The 22527-nt window shown below is 34.6% G+C and overlaps 1 protein-coding gene across 4 annotated transcripts in view; it reads right to left on the bottom strand.

Annotated features, from left to right (window-relative positions):
• LOC131440256 (proteoglycan Cow) overlaps positions 1 to 22527 on the bottom strand; it is a 446450-nt gene that overhangs the window by 5106 nt on the left and 418817 nt on the right. For all 4 annotated transcript variants that reach the window (XM_058611374.1, XM_058611371.1, XM_058611373.1 and 1 more), the window contains 4 exons: positions 15722 to 15844; positions 15451 to 15631; positions 11151 to 11540; positions 10945 to 11085 (listed from right to left, as the gene is read on the bottom strand). In XM_058611374.1, the coding sequence (XP_058467357.1) occupies positions 10945 to 11085; positions 11151 to 11540; positions 15451 to 15631; positions 15722 to 15844 (835 nt within the window). The remainder of the gene's footprint in view (positions 1 to 10944; positions 11086 to 11150; positions 11541 to 15450; positions 15632 to 15721; positions 15845 to 22527) is intronic.

A 22527-nucleotide genomic window follows, 5' to 3' on the forward strand; every position in this document is an offset into this window, starting at 1 on the left:
AATGGCAGATAGATTTAAAAAAAGCTGGAGTTGAATCACCTGAGGACAATCACTTTTGTAAAGTGAAAATTTTGCAGTTTATATGGCTTATATAAGAAATAAAATAAAAGGAATTATTTTCCACATATAACTGTAGCAACACTTTTGATTCTCTTTCGGGTTGGTTTGATATTTATTTTATTTATGATTTTGAAAATGGACTGAAATATTTACAGTGATATTTTTTAAAATCACATATGATTATAAATGATCAAGTCCAATACGCAATATCAATATGCAATGCAAATAGAGTGACAAAAATATATTCTGAATATTGATTATAGAGGCAAGTCTAATCTTTTAATTCCAGGGATGATTTATTTTCTCATGTTTTTATTATATTAAACACAATTTAACGCTTCTTCGCATAGATTTGATTTATAGAAGTAATAGGAGTGCAGGGTTTTCCACAACGTTTGAACCTACTGAGACGCCATGTAACTGCTTGCTTATGCAAAATACAAAGCAATTAAGAAAAATGGCTAACAAAGAAATAGTCATTACTAACTAAATACTCATTCAGCATCTTTTACCATACATCTACGCAAATTATCGATTAGAATAACTGTACTACGATCAGGAAATTAAGACTTTTAAATTAAGAATCACGATTGTGGTTCCGGCCAACTGCCACAGGATGTCGAAGCATTTTGTAAAACGCAACATAAAATTGGAGGAATAGATGTTCCATTGAAATTTACTTTTGCATTTTTGTGTCGCCTTATTAACTTAGTCCTATTTTAATGCATTCATTAATTGATGAGCTGAAATCAAATTAAGATTACAATCTGATATTGCTGTGAAAAATGTATTGAAAATAAAATGTTCTACAATTGACTCCCGAAGTGATCGGTTTAGCTTTTTTTTTTTTTAAAAAGAACCTCCGCTAGAAGAAATTGTAAATTCAATTTCATAACATTTTACAATATTCATATTACAGAGAAAACCATTTCAATTTGAAAAATAACACAATCCACGTGGTTTATCGATTTGTCAGATAGTGCGATTTAGAATTTTTGTTACTCATATCACACATTCAGTTTTGAAACTACTCATTGTATTATTTACCTTAAAACTATGTTGAGCAAAAAAAAAAATTTACGTGAATACTTCAAGGATCACATACAAAGAGTCCAAATGAAATATAATTCTGTTATCACATAAACAGGAGATAGTAGGAGAATATACGATCAAGAAAAAAAATTATGCATTTAATTCCACTTTATTAAACGTCACTAATGTCACGAGACAGACAATTTTGTTGTGTTTGATTGTATGATACTTGATTTTTAGATATTTGTTTCGTTATTGGAAACTGCGGAAGGTCTTCATTGCACGATTATCCATGGCATAGTTTCCAACAAGTAACTGTAGAGAGTTTGTTTGTTTTTGATAATAATAGAAATATCATTCTTCAATAAAATCTTATGTTGGCCTTCAAATTAGTGCCTTATACAAAATTATAGAAGTTCTATTTCGGTTTTAGTTCTATTATATTGTGGCTCTAACGCCCTGTATATTGAATGTGACGGAATTATTTGGTGTATATGGTTCTTCTAGTATTTGTACGAACTAATAGTGTTTATCATCAAAGTTGGTCTCAATCTTTTTGGTAGTTGACTTGGTTCGACACAACTTGTCTCGAAGTCAATACAAATACTATTAGTTTATTATGAATGATTAACATGAAATTAAAAGCAATTATTAGTGTAATCACATATGTTTATAATTATTAAGGTAACGATCGTCGAATGGCTTTGTAATCGGTATATAAATAGTTTCACGACCATGAGAAACAATAATAATTGACAAAATCTTGGGACTATTACTTCTCAGGCATAATAAACAACCATACATTCGACCGAATGAAAAATACCAATTTGGCATTCGAATGAGGTATAATTTGTTTGGAAAAGTCGAACTCGATCGAAACACAAAATGAATTTATTATAGAACTACGGAATAGGAGTGAAAGTTACATATTTACGACACACAAAAACGCTCTATTAATAACCCTTTACAGTTTGATGGTTAATCAATAACATATTCTGGCAGGTATCAAAGTTGTCCCTAACGCTACAAATCACGATTGAAGTATAGCAAACACCGAAGAAATGTACAGTGAATACAATTCAAAAAAATTCGAATCTTTCTTATTAGCTTCATTTAGGAAAAAAAATTTATCCTGGGCGGTCATTCAGTTGTACCGCCATACATCACAGAGAGCGAATCACCGTGAGTAGAAAATTCGACTCAACGCGAGTCATCAGCACCACTGAATAGCTTTCTACCTAAACGCTTCGAAACGAACTCACTGCGAGCCAACAGAGTACATATATGATGCTTGCTTGCTTTGCCAAGCGGTACAATTCTCTGAGTGGAAGGAAAGAATGAATGAAGCAGACACGGAATATATAAAAACTGCTCGCCGCACGGGTAGAGCATCGCCGGTGAAAAGAATAATTCACGAATATTGTTTCATTGATAGGATCAGCAACCTTGCCTTAAAGTACCCTAAACCCTAAAGTGGAAATTACTTCGACATATCATGAGATGTTTAATTGATTGTCCCACTTTTATATTCAAATTCGATCCGATTTGCAGTTTCGACATTACAGAGTAATGAGTGATTCAAATCTCGAATTGCCACTCAAAATGACGGACATTAGAATAATGTCATGAAACACCGAAAAATATTCATACAAAAAACAACTGCGGATTGATAAAAAAGGTATCATTTCACTGCTAGGTGGATTAAGCTCGTTTTTTTACGCGGATTTTTGATTTTTTTAAGTCAACTCTCTGGCACATAGAAAATTTTGGATATGAAAAAAAATTTTTTTTTTATTACACCAGATCTCGACTTTTCATGCATTTCTAAAACATTCGACATAAAAAAAATTTTGATTTCGGAAATCTCAAAGTTCCAAAGTCGATTTTTTCTAATTTTTTTTGATTTCCCAGATCTGGACGTTTCATGCATTTCTTAGTCATTTGGCATCAACAAATTTTTTTTCCAATTTCGCGGTTTTTCTCTACACGGATTTCCGAAGTTACGCGGTCTCAAATTCTCTTCCAATCCCAAAGTCGATTTGATAAAAAAAAACATTTTTTTTGGGTTACACCCGGTCTGAAAATTTCATGCATTTCTAAGATATTTGGCATCAAAAAACAAATTTCTTTACTTTTGCGAATTTTTTTACGCGGATTTCCGAAGTTATGCGATTTTTTTACGCGGTGCGTATCCTCGCGTGTAGGTGAATTTGCTACTTGGTAATCAATAATCACTCAGTAATTCTTTCCGATGGAAGGGTGAAATAAAGATTTGTTTTGTCAGTATCTAGAAGAGTGCATGTGTGCAGCTTATGTGACTTAAAGACTTAAAGAACTGTTTCTGTTGGAGTGGTCTTCAATTAGAAACCAAAGAATGTGTAAAATCATAAGTCACCAACAAAAATCAACTGGTCCTATGTGAATAATGTCAATAACTAGCATAGCCTTGGTATTATATTCCTGTAGTGGAGTTTGACCTTCTGTTTCAACAGACTTCGCAGCCGATTCAGAGTGTACAGAACCAGTGCATGGCTGGTGCTACGATTCTACTGACACTACGAATCCTTCCAGGTCGGGGCTCGAACATACGACAACTGGGTTGTAAAGACCAGCGCCTTATGCATTGAACCGCCAACCCGGGTAAATGTCAATAACTACTAAAGTGAAATTCGCAATTCGCACTTCACGTTTTTGAAAAATTATTCAAAAACTAGATCGTTAGGCAGTGTGCCTTAAAATTTCGAGCACTTGTTTTTTCGTAAATAAATTTACAACAACTAAGTATGCTTTGCATTTTTAATTTTTGTTTTGTGAAACCGTAATTGGCTTTTGAAAATTATAAATAGTTTTCTTAGAAACAGTTTTAGTTCCATTTTGCTGGTATGATTCAAAAATTAAAAAAAAAAAACTATTTTAAGCAAAATTCCTCAAGGAATCTAAATTTGGAGCTCAAAACTATTTAAAGTTACGAGAAATAATAAAACTTTCAGAATAATTTCAAGCAAATTTATAAAATGAAATATCGTGAGTAAACTTTCAAAATTTCTCTTATTTCAAACTAATTAATGTTTTTTTCCTACCATTGAGATATTTGGTTTTATGGGCTGAGGACAGTACCGTAAAGTGGTAGATTTTTTGCTATTTTCACGTTTCAAATTAAATTTTCTTGGAAACGGTGCAGAATATATAAAACCCACCTGACAATGTCTTCGAAATTTAGTTGAGAGTATTCTGTGACATTTTCAGAATGATTCATTGAGTTTAGCGATCGTGTTGTATTTTTTTTCTGACTGAAGAACTGCTGAAAATTAGAACGCTCGGAAATGCATACCTCTACTTGCTCATCATCGGCTTTGAAGGCTTGTATCATAAATATACCGTGACAAAGTCTAGATAATTTAGTTTAGACGCGATTAGTACATAAAAAACATAGGGTAACGGCTCCCTATTTCATCTGAGCTCCTATTTCCATCTCATCCCTTCACCTCATTACTTTGAACATGAATAATATTTTAAAACCTACCTGAACCAAACTGTGAAATGTTTTAAAATGATTATAAAAGCTATTGTCACACTTTCCTATTGAAAGAAATGGTTTTAAGTTCTTCGGTTATCGTTTTTTCATTTAAAATAAACTCATTTATCAATTTAGGACACTTTTTCGTCTCAAGATTTACAGTTTGTCATATTTCTGATTATCTACTAATCGATTCGTCTCAAAACATGATCACTTTTTCGCACAATTACACTACCATTGAATGCTGGATGACTTCATAATTAGTAATGTTCACTTGCTACTTATTTAATTAACGATTTAATACTTCAAAAACTACCCGACAAACAATAAAAGTCTTTAACAATATGAGATGAAAGTTTTTCACTTAGTTCACTTGATTGCGCTTTGTTTTCATCTCATTTGGTTTCGCAAAGTTGCCAAGTTATCTCATAATGTTACGAAACAAAAATTGTTTTTCTTCTTCAAAATCTCATCAAAAAGTATGTTTTTTTGGTATCCATGACATTAGTTTAATTATATTATTGATATTAATATTTCAATAAAACTGTTTTGGCTTCGAATATTACCAGGAAGAGCATGTTAAATACTAATGAAATAACCATTGTGGCAAATCTAGTAGCACTGGTTTCATTCCGCTATACGTCAACATAACGCTGTGAAGTGTGTGTGTTTCATCGGCTGTGCACAGAGATGCCAGATATTTTCATAGAAAATATGTATTACGTTGCATGGAAACTCTATATCTGGTCTATCTGTTTTCACTAATAAAGTGATGTTAAATCTGTTTTCACTAATAAAATCTGTTAACATCATTTTATTAGTGAAAACAGATAGACCAAATATAGACTTTCTATGCAACGTAATACATATTCTATGAAAATATCTGGCTTCAAATAGTTCAAATTGGTTCCAAATTTTAATATAAATGTTTGTCAGTGTTCATAATCAATTATCTACAAAATTTCCACTTCAACATGTGATTTGTCCGTTGATTAATAAACTTTTAAAGAATTACTGCAATCAAATACTAATAGATACTCAGAGAGAAAAGTCTAATTTTTTACTTCTTTCTTTCTATGAACCTGTACAAATCTGTATTAAATTTAGGAAATCTTTACAAAATCGGTACTTTGATTTAAACCAGTATGCGAACGCAAAAATCTATACAATACATATTAATCTGTATAAATGGCATCTCTGGCTCTACACTTTGGTTTAAGAAGGGCTAATGAATAAATAGTAACAATCACAGTTTTGTTTTTATTTAAAGTTCACCAAATTAACTTCTCAGGAAAATTTTAAATTTAAAGCGAAAGGTAACGGAAACGACTGAAAAATTTTTAAACGTTGAAATGACGTTGGTTCTAAAAATATCGTATATTGTCTCATAGTTGGCATTAGGCCGTTTTTAAGAAGAATTCTGACATTTTGAACCTGAGAGTGTAATAGTGGAATATTTCGTTTTGATTGCTGTCGCCATTGCTAATTTATAGAATGAATAAAGGACCAACGATAGGATGGATAAAAATCCATTGAGATGAAATTAGGAGCAGAGTAGTGAACATTTCATAAGTGTTTTTTGCTGTTTTATGAACATTATTTTAATTTCCAAGGAATGTGAATCAAATCTCAATGTGGAGCAAGGCGAATGAAGCAGTAATATGAAATAGTTATAGTGATTTTAGTGGCTAAATCGAGGTTTGAAGGCGACGTCCTTACAAATGAGATGAAATAGGGAGCCCTTACCCTATATGTTATCGCGATAAAAATAAAGTCTTGTATTTTTCTATGAAACAAAGTCAGTTTCAAAGCATCCACCATTTTTTTTCGCTTTGGTTTCATGATAGTATTCTGAAAAAGGAAAGAGAAATAATATTGGCTCGACAACGCTGCCAAACACAAGGAAGTTTCATTGTATATAAACACATTTTTTGTTTCGCATTCAATCTTTGTGAAAGTTGAATATTTTTTCATTGTTTTTTGGAATCCATGTAATATCCAACCCATACGATAGATTTATGTGATAAAACTTCTCATCAAAATAATTAAATGTATGCTGGCAACCCGGTACAGTTTGCTCATATACGAGAGAGTACAAGAGAAATACGATGCGCAAAGGGAATTGAGCGAGCCACGTGGTCGATTTAAAACTCAACACGTGACCCTCTGTTCTCAGACCATAATAATAAAATTTGCTATTGGTTTGCAAATAAATTCTACCCGGAATACTTTATATATTTATACAAGTAGAGGGGTAGTATTTCTTTATACTTGATTTTGTGAAAATTTGGAATTGGAATACTTCAGGTAGCCACCATCCTAGCTAGAGCCTTGCTCTGCATGCTCCACTCGACAATTACTTCAAATTTTATTATCGATATAAATTCAACATGTCGCTGTGTAAAAGAACCAAAAGGGTGGTGGACGGTTATTATCCAAGAGATTGACTAATGATTTTTCTCCACTTGTCAAGCTTTCCACGAGATGGACAAACACCGAAATGCCAAGCACTTTATATACTGCTATGATAGTCGCATAAAAAATTGAATTTTTTTTGCAAACATTTTACCAGCCAGTTGTCATTTCATATAAATAAAATCCTTTTTTGAATATCATTAAATTTTTTTTATAAAATAATGCATAGTTGGAATCAAATAGATGAAGTACTATTAGTTTTTTACCGTCACTGCTAACCTCAATCGGATGAACACTTTTGGACAGTCCAGCAGTACTGTTTGTAAACAGAAATTTCTTTTGTTTGTTTATTGACAAATTGGATCAGACCATTTACGGTCCGTACCGCCTAAATAAAGTTTTAAAACATTTGTTCACGATTGAGTACGGTTCGTTTTTAATATTTATTAAATAAAAGTGACTAGTTGCAAAGTGTAAAGATGATTGTTTTAGATGTGCTCTTCGATTTTTGTTTAAGCTTGTTTGTAAACAGTACCGCTGAACTGTCAAGGATGAATATTTGTTCATTTGTGTCGTCACGATAAAAAACCTAATTGCAAAATATCCGGGTCTGTGACAAAGAATGAACATTTTCGCTATAAGTGAAAAATCAGTTATAGAACCATTTTGGTTATACATTGAATGACTGAATGTAATGTATACACAAATGAGTCTCCCTCATATTAGTCAGTTATACATACTCATGGTTTATACCCATAGATAGTTAGTGCCTGTTTCAATAGCGAACTAAACGTGTCGTAAACCCACTGCGCTCAATTACTGAAAATATTTCGTATTCCGATGTATTGGTTTGCACGATTCGCTGTGTGCGATGGTTCGTTCTATTGATGTGGATGAGTCGTTTTTGGCACTGAATTTTCAGGGAAATATGTTGTTGTTGTTGTCCAAAATGATTTTTTCCTGTGTTTTATATAGAAATCGAAACTAAACTGAAAGTCACGATTCATTCCACTGAAGTTCAATTTGTGAGTAGATTTGAAAGATCGTTAGTTGCCCGATATTTGCAAAGTATCAGTACTGGACAAGTTAAAGTTTTAGTTAGATTAACTTTTCCCCTCAAATTGCCCATCTAGCAATGTATGAACGGTTGGAAGAGAACGTAATCACCTATCCTGGAACAAAATTGCATTAACATCATAAATGTTTCTTTTGCAAATCGATTTTGAAATTTCAAAATCGATCGTTTTCAGTGTATGACTCGATAGGGATTTTTTTCCGAAAGCTCAACCAGTTTTGTGAAAATCACTAGTGCAACACTCCTTTGTACGACAATGTAGGGTAAGGGCTCCCTATTTCATCTCAGCTCCAATTTCCATCTCATTCCTTCATTTCATAACTTTGAACATTAATCATATCTTTTAATTTATTCTAGGTTTTGCCACACCTTCCAATCGAAAAAAATAGTTTAAAAACCTTCAACGATCGCTTTTTCCATTTAAAATAAACTCACTTTTTGATTTAGGAACCACTTTCGTCTGAAGTTTTACAATTCATCATGTTTCTGTATATTTCTCAAAACATGATCACTATTTCACACAATTACACAACTATTCAACGTTGGATGACTTTATAGTTAGTAATGTTCACTTTCCACTTGTTTATTCAACGATTAAAGACTTCTAAAATTACCTGATAAGCAATAAAAGCAATGAACTTGATTGCGCTTTGTTTTCATCTCATTTCGTATCGCAAGGTTGCCAAGTTTTCTCATAATGTTAAATAAAAAAATATATTTTTTCTTCTTTGAATTATCATCAACAAGTATTTTTTGGCATCCGTGACATTAGGTTAATTATATCATTGATATTTATATATAAATAAAACTGTATCGGATTCTAATATTACCAAATAGAGCGTATTAAATACTAATCATATAACCATTGTGGCAAATCTATTAGCACTGGTATCTTTCCGCTATACGTCACCATAACACTGTTAAATGTGTGTGTTTCATCGGCTGTGCACAGAAATGCCAGATATTTTCATAGAAAATATGTATCTGCTCTATCTGTTTTCACTAATAAAATGAATCAAATTCAAATTCAAATTGGTTTTCAATTTTAATATAAATGTTTATCGGTGTTCATCATCAAACATTTGCACAAAAGATTTCCATTTTAACATGTGATTTGTCCGTTTATTAATAAACTTTTAAAGAAGTACTGCAATCAAATACTAATAGATACTCAGAGAGAAAAGTATAACGTTTTACTTCTCACTTTTTATGAACCTTTATAAATCTGTATTAAATTTAGAAAATCTGTAATCTGATTTAACGATCGCGAACGCAAAAATCTATACAATACAGATCAATCTGTATGAATGGCATCTCTGATTTTGCATTTTGTTTTTAGAAGGGCTAATGCCTAAATAGTAACAATTCTTTTTTTGTTGTTTTTTTAGTTCTCCAAATTAACTGCAGAGTAAAATTTTAAATTTGAAACGAAAGGTAATAAAAACGATCCAAAAAATTTTAAACGTCGAAATGATTCCTAACTGTTTTTTTAAAATATCGTGTGTAGTGTCATAGTTGGAATTATGCCCTTTTTAACGAAAATTCTGACATTTTGAACCTGAGAGTGTAATAGTGAAATATTTTGGTTTTGATTGATGTCGCCGTTGCTAATTTATGGGATGAATAAAGGACCAACGATAGGATGAATATAAAACCTTTGAGATGAAATTAGGAGCACAGTAGTGAGCATATCGGAAGTGTTTTTAGCTGATTTTTTAATTATTATTTTAATTTCAAGGAACGTGAATCAATTCCCAATGTGGAGCAAGGCGAATTAAGAAGAAATATAAAAAAATCGTTGTAATTTTGGTGGCTGAATCAGGTTTTTAAGCTAACGTCCTTACAAATGAGATGAAATAGGGAGCCCTTACCCTAACTATTTGAAAAATAGTTTCAAAAGACAATCTAGTTTAATTTTGAGAAATAAAAAACAAAGTACGCAAAGTGGCTTTTTGTGATAAAGTATACATTTCCAGAAAGTTTCATTAAATATGAGCGAGTACTGCCTACCAGTGCCGTAAAACTTCATTCAATTCAATCGAAATCGAATGTGTACACACACACACACTGACGATCACTCTACTGCAGTAAACTTCACATTCTTACACACACCCTTCGCTGTCGCTCCGAATGGGCATCATCCCATTCTTCATTCGTTTCTCTTTCTACCGAAGCTCAGTTTAAACACCGTCATTTTATCTCTTACAATTGAATGAGAAAGCGGCCTTCAAGTGAGGTTCATGTAAACATTCGAATTGGCTCAAGATAATGGATGAAAGTAAACCTGTCATGATAACTGAAATATCAATTACAAAATAAACATAAATTAATTGTACCATCTTTCACTGTTCATTTTTAATATTTCGAAACACATCTCAATACATTTCAAACAGTCGAAATTATTGATCTTAACTTGCTGGTGCAAATTGAAAACTCAATTGAGAACCACCATCCTCTATTTATCATTATGGTGGGAGAGAATTTTGATTATCGAGTTGATGTTTATGTCTATTCATTCGCACTTGCTCACTACCCACAGTTAAGACAATGGGACTGGTATACTTCTTGGCACTACAAACTGAGCAAGAAAAGCTTCAAGTGACTAGGTACGGTTATTCAATTGACAATGAATTCTGGGAGTTTCGGTAACAAAAGTAAGTAGTAACAAGTAACAACTTTTGCCGGCAGAAAAAATAGTCGACTCCAATGGACTGGGTTTGTTATTAGGATGCCGTACGACAATCCAGTGATAATTATTCGCGATGGCAAGGAACGTAACAGGACTATAGCTAATGACCAAGCAGAGTAAGACTGTTGTCATCAAGTAAAACTTCAAAAAACCTACCGCAGTTCGGTTTTCCGCGGGTGCGTGTGTTGGCAAACTCGACGCCATGCTCATCCACACACCAGCACACTCCAACGGCTTGATGACACTGTGTTGGCTTGTAGAAACCCTGACTGTCGCAATCGGGGGCATATCCGGATCCTGAAAAGATAGGCACAAAATTAAGTTCCTTCATCCACAGAAAATTGTTTTCTTTTTAATCTCACCACTCAAATCATTTCCAAGACGCCTTCGCACGGCAGCACACGGTCGGTCAGTTTTCTCGAAGCAACGGCACCACTCGCGCGGATCGATGGTATTATCCTGGTCCAAATCGCACGTGTCAATGAACGGTTTTATGCAGCGTTCGTTTTGGTCGTGCTCCAAGTCGTACAACTCCTGCGAAGAAAGCTCACCGTCGTTGTTCAGATCCAGGTGACCAAACATCCAGCGGGCTTCCAGTTTGCATGCGGCCGGGAAGTGGACCTTGTTCTTCTGCTGCTGATGCTGGCGACGCTTCTTGCTGTCGGCCATGATTACCGAGAACCAGTCCAGCAGTCGGTTACCAATCGCGGTCAGCTGCTGCGGTTTACATTCGATCGATTTTGTCGGATAGCCTGGTTGAAATGGTTGGCAATAAAGGCAGAATAAATTTAGTGAGTGTGTGGAGTAAATTAATCAAGGAAATTTGCGTTGAATACGGCCAGTAGGTGCGTGTGTGTGGGTGTATGTGTGGTGTGATAGAGTGTATGCGGGATATGAGGTGATTTAGCTTGTTCGGTTATTGCTTCCAGTGAAAGCCTGCAGTTGCCCCAATGCAGATTAGCATGCTGGCGTCAAACAACCAAATAATCCCTATTGTGGTTACATGATTTAGATCCTGCAACAATTTCGGATTTAGATATATGATTTCCATGAAAATAGTACAACACTAAACACGTGAAAACATATTCTTGTTGGATAGTTTTCGATAAACTATTAATGGTTTGATTATGTACGTTTATGAACAAATCCTCAGCCACTAAAATAAAACATGAATAGGTTAGTTGGCTTCTCAGCTTTTTCATGGAAATTGAAGTAATAGATTGTGAAATCAATTTATTATAAGCTTCATCATTTCTGCACTCCTGTAGGGTAAACATAATGTTTGAATTTGACACGATTTTATTTGGTAAGCGAAACAGGTATGATGTTCAGGTTCGCTGTATTGCTTCTTGAATAACAAACGAGGAATTTTATTAAAAAGTACAACTTCGTTCTGACTGGATATATTTTTCTGTCAATATGCTTGAATCGCTTGAAATTTGCTGTCAAACGGCGAAAGTTTTATAACGTGTTTTACGAGTAATTGTTTAAAGGTTCAAACAAATTTCATATGGAGCAGACAAACAATCAACTTCAGGAAAGAGGTGAGCACTTTATTGAAATTGCGTGTTAGTTGCAATTCATAAATTAATTTCTCAGGTTTCGTAATAGGAAACAATTTTTTTCACTAGCAACATGGCTCAATCGGCCATATCAACGGCCACGGCGCGATTGCTTGACAACGATTTTCTCGGATAGAACCACTTTTTTGTATGAGCTCAAGTAAAACGTGCCTGGTTAGGAAACAGTAATGATTTCGGTCAGCTTACTATGCTTTTGAGAGTTATTTATTTATTTAGAGATTTTCAGTTAAAATTTGAATGCAGCTAAAATGTTGAATGAATTTTTATGAAGACGGCCAAGAAGATCTTTGGATCTGATAATAATACTTGGATCCTTCAAACGGGTAACTACCCAGATAATCTGTTGCGCTTGGAAAATTAAATAGAGAAATAGCACCTTGGACTGGTTCTCCCAATCTCTCGACAAAACCCTCATCGAAAATGTCTGTACCAAAAGAGGAAAAAAATGCCGATATGCAAAAATGCTAAATTAGATACCGTTTATTTTACTCCGGTTTTTATTATTTAGTTGAACGTGAACGGGGGAAAAAATGCTGGAAATTTGTATCTCAGTTGGAATCAGCAAGCTTGGAAAATTCGAAAACTTTGATTTTCTCCTCTTGAAACCTTGTTTTAATCCACCTAGTGGTGAAATTATGCCTTTATTTATTTATTTATTTTGCCTTTCTCGTATTGCTCATATTTTTGAAAACATCACTAGAAGATTCTCTCAAGATTTTTTTTTTGAAGCTTGACTAAAATCAAAAACTTTCTTTGGGTATAGACTACCATACCCTTTTCAATTTGTAATCAGTTATGTCGAGTTGATATAGATTTGAAAGTGGCAACCCTGCACGCACCGTGGTAGGCGGTGGTATTTTCTTCTTCTGCACCAGCACGTACCAATGCGTACTGGTTTTACATTATTTTGTAAGTTTTGACACTCATCGCCATCTAATTTCGGAACCGGAGGTCGGATCTGGATGAAATTGCACAGTATCTTTTAAGACAATGAAAGCTTTGATTTGAATCATGATTTGTGAAAATTGGTTTAACATTTGCTGAGAAATCGAAGTAAGTTCCGTTTTTGGAGATTTTTTTACTATTACCGGAAACCGGGCACTAATAGTCCCAAAGTAGATCTGCCAAATAGTTGAAATAACCAGTAAGTTTTATAAAAATTCGCACTTTGTTTCGCTATCATGTTGCACGGAACGACCGAAATCAGCTCTGCGCCTAATTCGTATTACTGTTTTTGAATTAGTTGATTTTAACAACAAAATTTCCAAAACAACTATGAAATTAGTTAAAATTGAGAATTTACTTTGCTGAAAAAAACTCTTATTTTTAGAGAATGTGTTTAGTTGGCGAATATCCTGGACACAAACCAGTAATATTTCAATCCAACACAAAATTCTCATTAACAACTAATTTAGTTATTAAAATCAGAAAATTTGTTTCTATTTATCTATCACCATCATTGCTGAAGGACAGTACAAAGAAAACAAAAATGAAATTGGTTTTATTAACAAGTTTATTAACCAAAAACTCATGAGAAGTGTCAAAGCAAAACAATCCATTAAAAAGCTAAAAAGGACAGTCGTGTTGAAACTGCTTGCAAATTGTTTTGATGTTTTTCGCATGTGTTACGATATATCCATATATAAATTTCTAAACCGATATGTAAAAATGGCGTAAACTCTTAGTGGAAAGTGTATTTATTCAGAATTTGTGCGCATTTGAAGCGATTGTGCGTAATATTGTTTTTACGCGGAACAGTGAAGTGAGTTTCGAATATTGCACTCTAATTGTATATGTCAAATGATGTTTTTGTATCTTCCAACCTTCCGGGCTACGCCGTCCGGTGTACTACTTGTATTCGGTTTTTGTTTTCCGAGTGCTCAAAGTTTTCAGTGAGAGAGTCGATTTCGCGAAGTCGAATGAAGAAAACAGTGATTTAGAAGAAAAATTTTCAAAAAGAAGTTTATGTTTCGTTTATGCCTCTTTCTCTAATACAACATCGTATTTATACCTGCCAATATAGAAAAGACAACCGCGAATTTTTTTTCGGTAGTAGTGTGCCATCTAGTGGCTAGTAGTCACTACGGTGTTAACGTTTTTTCGGTGACATAGCGCCATATAGCTGCAAATTACAGAAACCGAATCAACCATTTATGTTGGTTGAAAACAACGTTCTATTTCTTAAATTCAACTAAAAAATTAGTTGAACGGAAATGAAATGTGCCTCAGCTAAGAAATGACTAAGCTAATTGGTGAAATAAACTAATAAATAGCCATTTCAACAAATATTTTTTATTATTAAGGGAATGAGAATTAAAAATCTAAATTAGCAGAAGTAAGATTTTTTCTAGTTGTCTCAGAAAATAACTAACTTTGGATCAACTTTTCTACTTCTTATTTTAATCTTTGTTTTTGTAAAAATCGGTTGAGTGCGCATTTTCTCATAGATTTGCCTGTAATTCCGGAACCGGAAGTCGGATCGGCATAAAATTCAATGGCAGTCTATGGGACTATAAGACATTTCGTTTGAATCTAAGTTTGTGAAAATCGGTTGTGCCATCTCAGAGAAAATCGAGTCACATTATTTGTCACATACACACAAACATTTTGTGATCTCGAATGAGTCGAATGGTATATGACATGGTCGGTCCTCCGGGGCTCCGTTCAAAAAAAACTTTCGTTTGTTGTTCCAAGTGGTGTCTTAAGATGAGCATATACGCGATCCTAGTAACCTTACTCTAACAATTCCGTGAGTATTGGTTGTCTGTCAATTTTGAACTAGCTTGTGACACGAATAGTTTCCTACAGAAGGATTGAACAGGTGCTGGTGTCTACTGCTGCTAAATGAGGTTAGAGCCAACTCGTTTTCTTGGTAGATACGGTACCGTATGTTAAGCAGAAATTCTCGTTATTCTGCATGTAATGAAATAACCAGATAAATTTGTCTTGTGCAGGTGTAATGAACGTTTTCGTTTTCGATTCCTGAATAAACTCTAAGATTTATTAATTAAATATAATTATTTGCTTTGTCTTTTCGTCCTTAACCTAAACCCAAAACCATTGGAAATCATCTACTTACGGGCGGCATTGTTAGTGGACTTGGGTGACTTGCTGACCGGTTTGTCGAGAACCTCGTTGTAGCCACGGATTTTGTGCTTGTCTTCACTGATTCGAGACGTAGCAGAGGAACCGGAGGACGATCCCGAAGAGCTGGATGAAGTAAATCCACCGTACGCGTCGTATTGAGGCTGTTGGCGGGGCTGTAGGGAGAATTAGAAGAAATAAAACCATTGAATCGTTGTTCGCTGTTTACCGGTGCCACCGCGGAAAAGAAACTCGATAGAACTCACCTTGCCCTTGTAGGTGGTATACTTGATATACTTGTAGTGTTTGTTATCATACTTTATATCCTCTGGTGTGAAAGTGTACTGCGAGTTGATATGGTTGAAGTGGCGATTTTTTTCCTCCTTGAGCTGAAAATGGAAATGGGAAGTTTAAAAATATGCGGTTTATCACAGTACAAAGTGATGGTGCAATAACAGTTTCATAGATTTGCTTTTATTTTATATTTTCCATATTCCTACATTTTCACCTCTTCCAACCACTGAATAAAAAAGAAAGCTGTAAAAAGAACTAATTACAAGGTTGGATGCTCGGAGGGACGGTCGTGGAAAAAAGAACCCGCACAATAAACTGCCATAAAACTACCTTCACTTCAACTCGAGCTTTTTGTGTCAGGGGTTTCCACGAAGGGCGCTCCGGGGTAGAATTTGATGCCTGATTCAACGAGCAGAAATGAAAAAGGGTTATCTTTTTACCTCACCTCCTCCCATTTGTAACAGCAAATGTATTGTGAAAAAAAAAATGGGAAAAACGGGAAAAGTTGGGGTTACTTCAAACCCCCTTATTTGTATGAATGGTGCTTGTCGTCGAAAAAGAACTATTCTGTACGTAAGAAGTATTAGTCTGAAAAGTGTGAAAATGAACAATCAGGAAGTTTGAATGCGTCTTTAATCCGGTTAATCCGATGTCGAGTATTTTGAATCTAAAGCGAATCTGCTCACAGTGCCGTACTCCATCGATTTCCCTACTCGATTATAGTCAATTTCTTTAAGAGCTCAACATGTTCTGGAATTGTTAGACAGTTAGAGTTGAAAAAGATGAGATCGTTTAAAGCTGTGTAGTGCAGATATTCGTTTTATCTTTCAAACTTACAATTCACATACAGGATACTAGAATAAAATTAATTTGACAAAAAGTACCCGGTTTTACGTAGTTGCTGATGGTTTTACAGCAGACTCATAATCACAATGAACCATTTATGGAGAGCAATAAAATATTATGAATTGTTCGATAGTTTATTCGGGTAATGTATTCGTAACAAGAAAGATTTTAGAGTTGAAAGAAAACCAAATCTCTAGCGAAAACGGTATTTTTGACGAACTTCTAACAGTTGATATTAGTTATCTCTACACGGATACAAATTCATTACCGGTACCATGATTAAATTATGAAAATTATGAAACATATCTTCTTATAGGATTACTCTTATTACTAACGATTTTTTGAGCAAAATGATTCATATCATGAGCAATAACTCATCATTTTGCTCATAGAATCAACATAGCCAATAGCAAAGACATCATATTAACAAGATATTCAGCTCTCACATTTCCCGAACAAATCATTGTCAACATCCTTTTTTGCGAACATGGTGCCCTAAGGCGAGTCCGCATCGAATCTCGTACATAACATATAGAAGCAGAGGAGAGAAATCTCGGTTAGTTTTTCAAAAGGGTGTATAAGCAAGTGACAGTTTCTCTTTAATCACTCTCTCTTTCGATTATTGTGATGTGAATAAAAATATTTTCTTTGATATCACTATTCTGTTTGAAAGTCGAAAGTTTCGGGTATCATTTCATGCAAAGAGTTGAGTGATAAACGTGGAAACCGCTTGGTAATTAATAGAAGAGAAAGTAAACAAAGAGAAACTGTCACTTGCTTATACGCCCTTTTGAAAAATTAACCGAGAAATGTCAAATTCGTGCGCGCCAAAATAGCAGCACTGCGCACCCATACAATTGACATGATATGTTGTATGTGATGCCGTGCGATGGCGTTGCTGAACTGAAGATCCCAAAAGAAGACATGTTTTACGATTTTCATAATTTCTTAACCATGGTACCGGCAATGGATTTCTAACCGCGTACAATACAATTGGTAACGTGATCGGAATTATGTGAAATTTCAGACTTTCTGTAAAAAACAAACAATCGATTTTGCAGTTGAAATAATTGATTCAATTGATTTTTATGTTCAACACAAGGATATTTTGATGTCTAAAATTATCTTTTCATTTATGCAATGTATTAGTTTAACAATTTACTACATTTTTTTACGTATATAAAAAATAGGTATAGAATTCGCTCAAACTTTAGAAAACTTTTCCGAGACCCGGAGGGCCTAGTGTCATATATCAATCGACTCAGCTCGACAAACTGAGCAAATGTCCCTGTGTGTATGTGTATCTGTACGGTAATAGCTATCCAACAAGCCATAGATTGTTAAAATCCGTCCATTTTTAACGGAGATATCGATATTTTTGTGTAAGCGACTTTTCCTCTTATTCCAGTAGTAAGAGTTTTGAGCGTTGAATGACAAAGTAATGTTTTGTAATATGAGCATTTAACACTAAATCTCCTCACACATTTCAGACCATGTAAAATATTCAAGACTAAATCTTTCTCACACCCCAGACCACACGCACTTGACAAATTTCCATAAACACGCACTCGACAAATTTCCACTCGACAGCATTCCACGAAAACCCAAAAACCTACATGAAACAAATACATTACCTACATGAAGGCAACCTACATGAATGCACTTTACGCTGACCCAAAGAAAGGAGCTACGTAGACATAAATTTCGACGACCGAAATGAGGAAGCATTAAGTTTCACACCGTTGCATTGAAAATAAACATACCTGACCTACTGTGACACTTCCCCTTTCCTTGACTCCCCTCATGCCCACAATTGAATACCAACCGGCAAGAACTAGAACGACAAGTAACTCAAGAACACACACTAACTCAAGCCGACACTCACGAGAATAACCCAACATGCTATCGCCCGCTCTTCTCCGTATCACACCCGCTCACTCTCATCAAGAAGCTTATTTCCTCTCTTACTCGCAAAACATACAATGGCCGACGTTATACAACTGATCCCATTGGTTAAACCTGACTTACACTGCGCGTTCTAACTCCTCCCACCTAGATTCTCACTAATTGTAAAGTAAATGGATCCGACTTCTGGTTCCGGAACTACAGGATCATATGTGAAACGAAATTAAAATAGTGTCACTCAGAGCGGGTTCGTACATCAAAAAAATTAGGAAAACTTGCCGGAAAAGTAGGAAAAATCCATAAAGTTTTTTTTGTATGGACAATGGAATTTTCCACTGAAAAAGTCACCCATGCTTACTAGATCATCGATAGGTGTTTGGCACATAACGGGTTGCATAAGTCTTTGGTCACCGAAGAAAAGAATACTAGATTGTTGAAATTGTTGTTTGCCGCGCTACGAGTTGTTTCATATGGACATAGCACATGCCACGTGCTTAATTGGGTATCAAAATTATTGCTTGCCAAATGACATAATGATGGAATGTTCAATCATATGTTCTAGAAAACTCCTGTAGGCCGGAAAAAAAAGTTTTGATATCATTTACCAGTTGATGAATTGGAGTCAGATGAATAGTATTGGCCATCGCGGGCGCGAGTTTAACTAATCAGAATATTTTTGAAAGAATCAATGAAAAGATTGTGCTGTAGAAGCGCTAAGGTCAAACTAAGAGATTTTCTTTGCATTTTGCTTTCTAATGGTTTAGATTACACTAAGCTCACATAATAAGTGGTAATTATAGCAATGTTCAAGATGATTACCATAATGGAACGAGACTGTCATTTCATAATTCATATTATGTGAAGAATATTAGAATTAGTAGGATGAAAAAAAAATGCAAGCGTCGTCTCTCCAAGCAACCAAAAAGTTCCGCAGTACCTGAAAATATCCATTTTATTAAAGCTCGCAAGTACGCGGGGTACTTTTTGGCAACTTGAACGTACAGAACAAGTTCTGAGAAAACTTTTTTACTGCTTAAAAGCTGTAAAAGCAGCAAAGTTTGTTCTGTAGAGTCGGGTGAACATTCGAGTAAGAGTAATTCTTTAAGCCAAATCTTTTTTTACGAACTTTTAGTTACTTGGGCTAAATACAAACTGTAAACATATCCTACTCTACTGAATGAACAACTCTAGAAGAGAAACTCTTCAACATTGTGTTAGGCTTATCAATACAAAATTCTGGTTAGTGAGCTTTTTATCCATTACCGAAAGCAAGAATCACATCTGGAAGAGAAAACGTGGCACCTTATATCCTCTATGTCGAAGCCATTAGAGAGAGAGAGATCTCTGTTCAGTGCTTTGATTCAAAGGATGAGATGATAATCTGTACCTTTGCTCAATTTTTGCTTAACACAAGTATTTCACATTTTTACATTAATTTTTGATGATATTTCTTTTTTGGACTACAGCGAATGTGTGTCGAATTCCGTTGATTTTAGGTTGATCAGAAAAATAGTGGAGAGAAGCGTTAACAACATTAAACGTTTGATCACTCTGCGTCCAAAAATATAAATAGAAAAAAAAATTAGGCGAAACGAAGTTCGACGGGTCAGCTAGACCATTATAAAACAAGAATCTGAAGCGACAGCCATTTGACCTTCCCATGTTCTTTTCGAAAATGGGGTTTCCAAGCAATTCTATTATCTTTCCATAGAGAAAGGAAAAACGGTCTTATAAACATCATCATCTTCACGAATCGTGTAAAATTACGATTACTGCAATGCTTAAGGATCAAATGTAAACCAAGTTTTTTGTGTTGGTAATTTGTGTGTTACGTACATTTAATTTGGTACGTATGCCATAGATCTCTGTATTTATATATGCAGTGCAACCAGTTTATCAACGTGGCTTGAACGATTGAGTTTAAAACAGTCTTTTTTAGCAAAAATTTATTCTCTAACGAATGTTAAGTCGGCTTTTTCGATAAAATATCAGTTTAGAACAATTTTTCGCCAATGTTTGATGGAAAATTGCTTACATTTTATGAATGTAGAATTTAATTCCCTAATAAAAAGCTAGCTACATTGCTTCAATGCATTTGTATTAGATCGCGCTACACAAAATAATCAAAACTACATATTTTTTGCTCAAAAAAGCTTTCCGGAAAAATAAAAAAAATTACCTTTAATATCCATTTCCTTTCGCGTGTTAAATTAAAGGTTCCTATTTTGCGAGTTTACTTATAGAAGGTACGTAAATCTTTACCTCGCAATAATTTCTGCAAGAGTAAATCCATATAGGAATGTGTTTATTGCTAATCAAATGGGTTGGTGGAAGTAAGCTGAAATTGAATTATTTTTTCTCGAGCAGTTTTCAGAAAAACGGAAGGGATTTAGACTAAGATTTTCGCTTTTCTTGAATTGCAATTCTAAGCAGAATGAACTGATTTGTTTATTTTTCAACCATATGGAAGATTTATTGAATAAAATCAGGAAAGAGAGCACCGAAATCTGTTCTTACGTACACATTGATGATATTACTCATACGCTTGAAAAGTATCTCGCTCCTTAATAGTTAATACTTTTGAATACGCTTCGTTATCTATTGAGAAGCAGCGCATGCTCTAGGCGAAAACTGTGTTCTGCAGTTTTCGTTCCCGTTATTTCACGTCACGTTGACTCCCCTTGAAGGATGGTTTTTATAACATGTATCTCGACTTTCTTTTAAAATGGGTTAAACTTTTTTAACCGATTTTATTTAAATGGATATAATTGAAAAATGACAAACATAGGAAAAAAAGTTTCTCCGTAAAGGTGGACTGAAAATTGATCGAGAATGTTGGCAACGAAACAAAACGACATCTCTCCAAGTGAGGTGAGCTATGACAAAAAAAAAATGGAAACTGCGTTTCAAAAAAGAAATGCTGTAAGGTTGGTACGCTGGAAACAACAATCGTTACGTACCGAGGCAAATTGGTTGCATTGTTCTGCGTGCCCGAAAGATTTGTTTTATTACTTCTTTTGATGTGACGCGTTGTTTTGACGTTTCTTTGATGGCACTGAAATGCGTTGATTTTACATTTATATCAGGCAATCTAGACATGATTGCACGATTCGCAAGAAGACCAATTGTTAGTGATTGATACTTAAGAACGAAAAATTGATTTTCGGTCGATGTACCTTATTCCGGCGATATTACTACTGTTTGATTCTGTTCGAAAAGCAATTTTCGAACCGAATTATTTCTTTATTGCTGAGCCAGATATGGGAACAGGAGTACAGCGAATATGGACCAATTTCCGAGCAATTTACCAAACTAACCAAAGCTATATTTACAAAAAATTGTTAAAATTTGCATTTCAAATTTATGATAACGTTCCGATTGACGTTTATGCTTGAATACACCATTGCCCACTGTGCAAACATTTTTTCATATTCAAATGCTGATGCGAAAAAGTGAATACACTTCCTTTCGATATCTTCACGTTGTCAGCTATCCTATGCAAGTACCCTTTTCCGATTTTCCATAACGATGGAATGAACTTTTGAAACGATTTCCGGAACAACAGCGTTCTTTGGGCGACAATAGCGCGGTGCATCATCGGTGTTTGCTCGACCGTGTTTAAGTTTAGCATACCATTCAATAATGGTCGATTGGCTTGAAGCAGAACCCGAATAGTGCATATCATGCCATTTGTTTGCATGCGCAGTATTATTTTCAATGTTTTATGATTTATCCCCCATTGTTTCTAACGGTAGCTTTCACTGAAAACATAATAATAAACACACTAATGAACCGAACATTATGAAATTTTGCTGATGACATCTGGAAGATGTTTCTATTGAACGCTAGAGGGGGACTTATTGACCGACGTGTCACAGTCATATTAATTGTCGGTAAATTTTTTAAAACCTCCATCATTGACGCAGTGTTTCAGCTCCCAACTGTCGTAACCGCCTAAGATTTTTTTTGATCGGATAATTTGTAATCCGAAAGTGTTTCGCCGTCTAATCTCCACAACTACGCTTCA

The sequence above is a fragment of the Malaya genurostris genome, chromosome 1 (assembly GCF_030247185.1).
Source record: "Malaya genurostris strain Urasoe2022 chromosome 1, Malgen_1.1, whole genome shotgun sequence".
Lineage (NCBI taxonomy): Eukaryota > Metazoa > Arthropoda > Insecta > Diptera > Culicidae > Malaya > Malaya genurostris.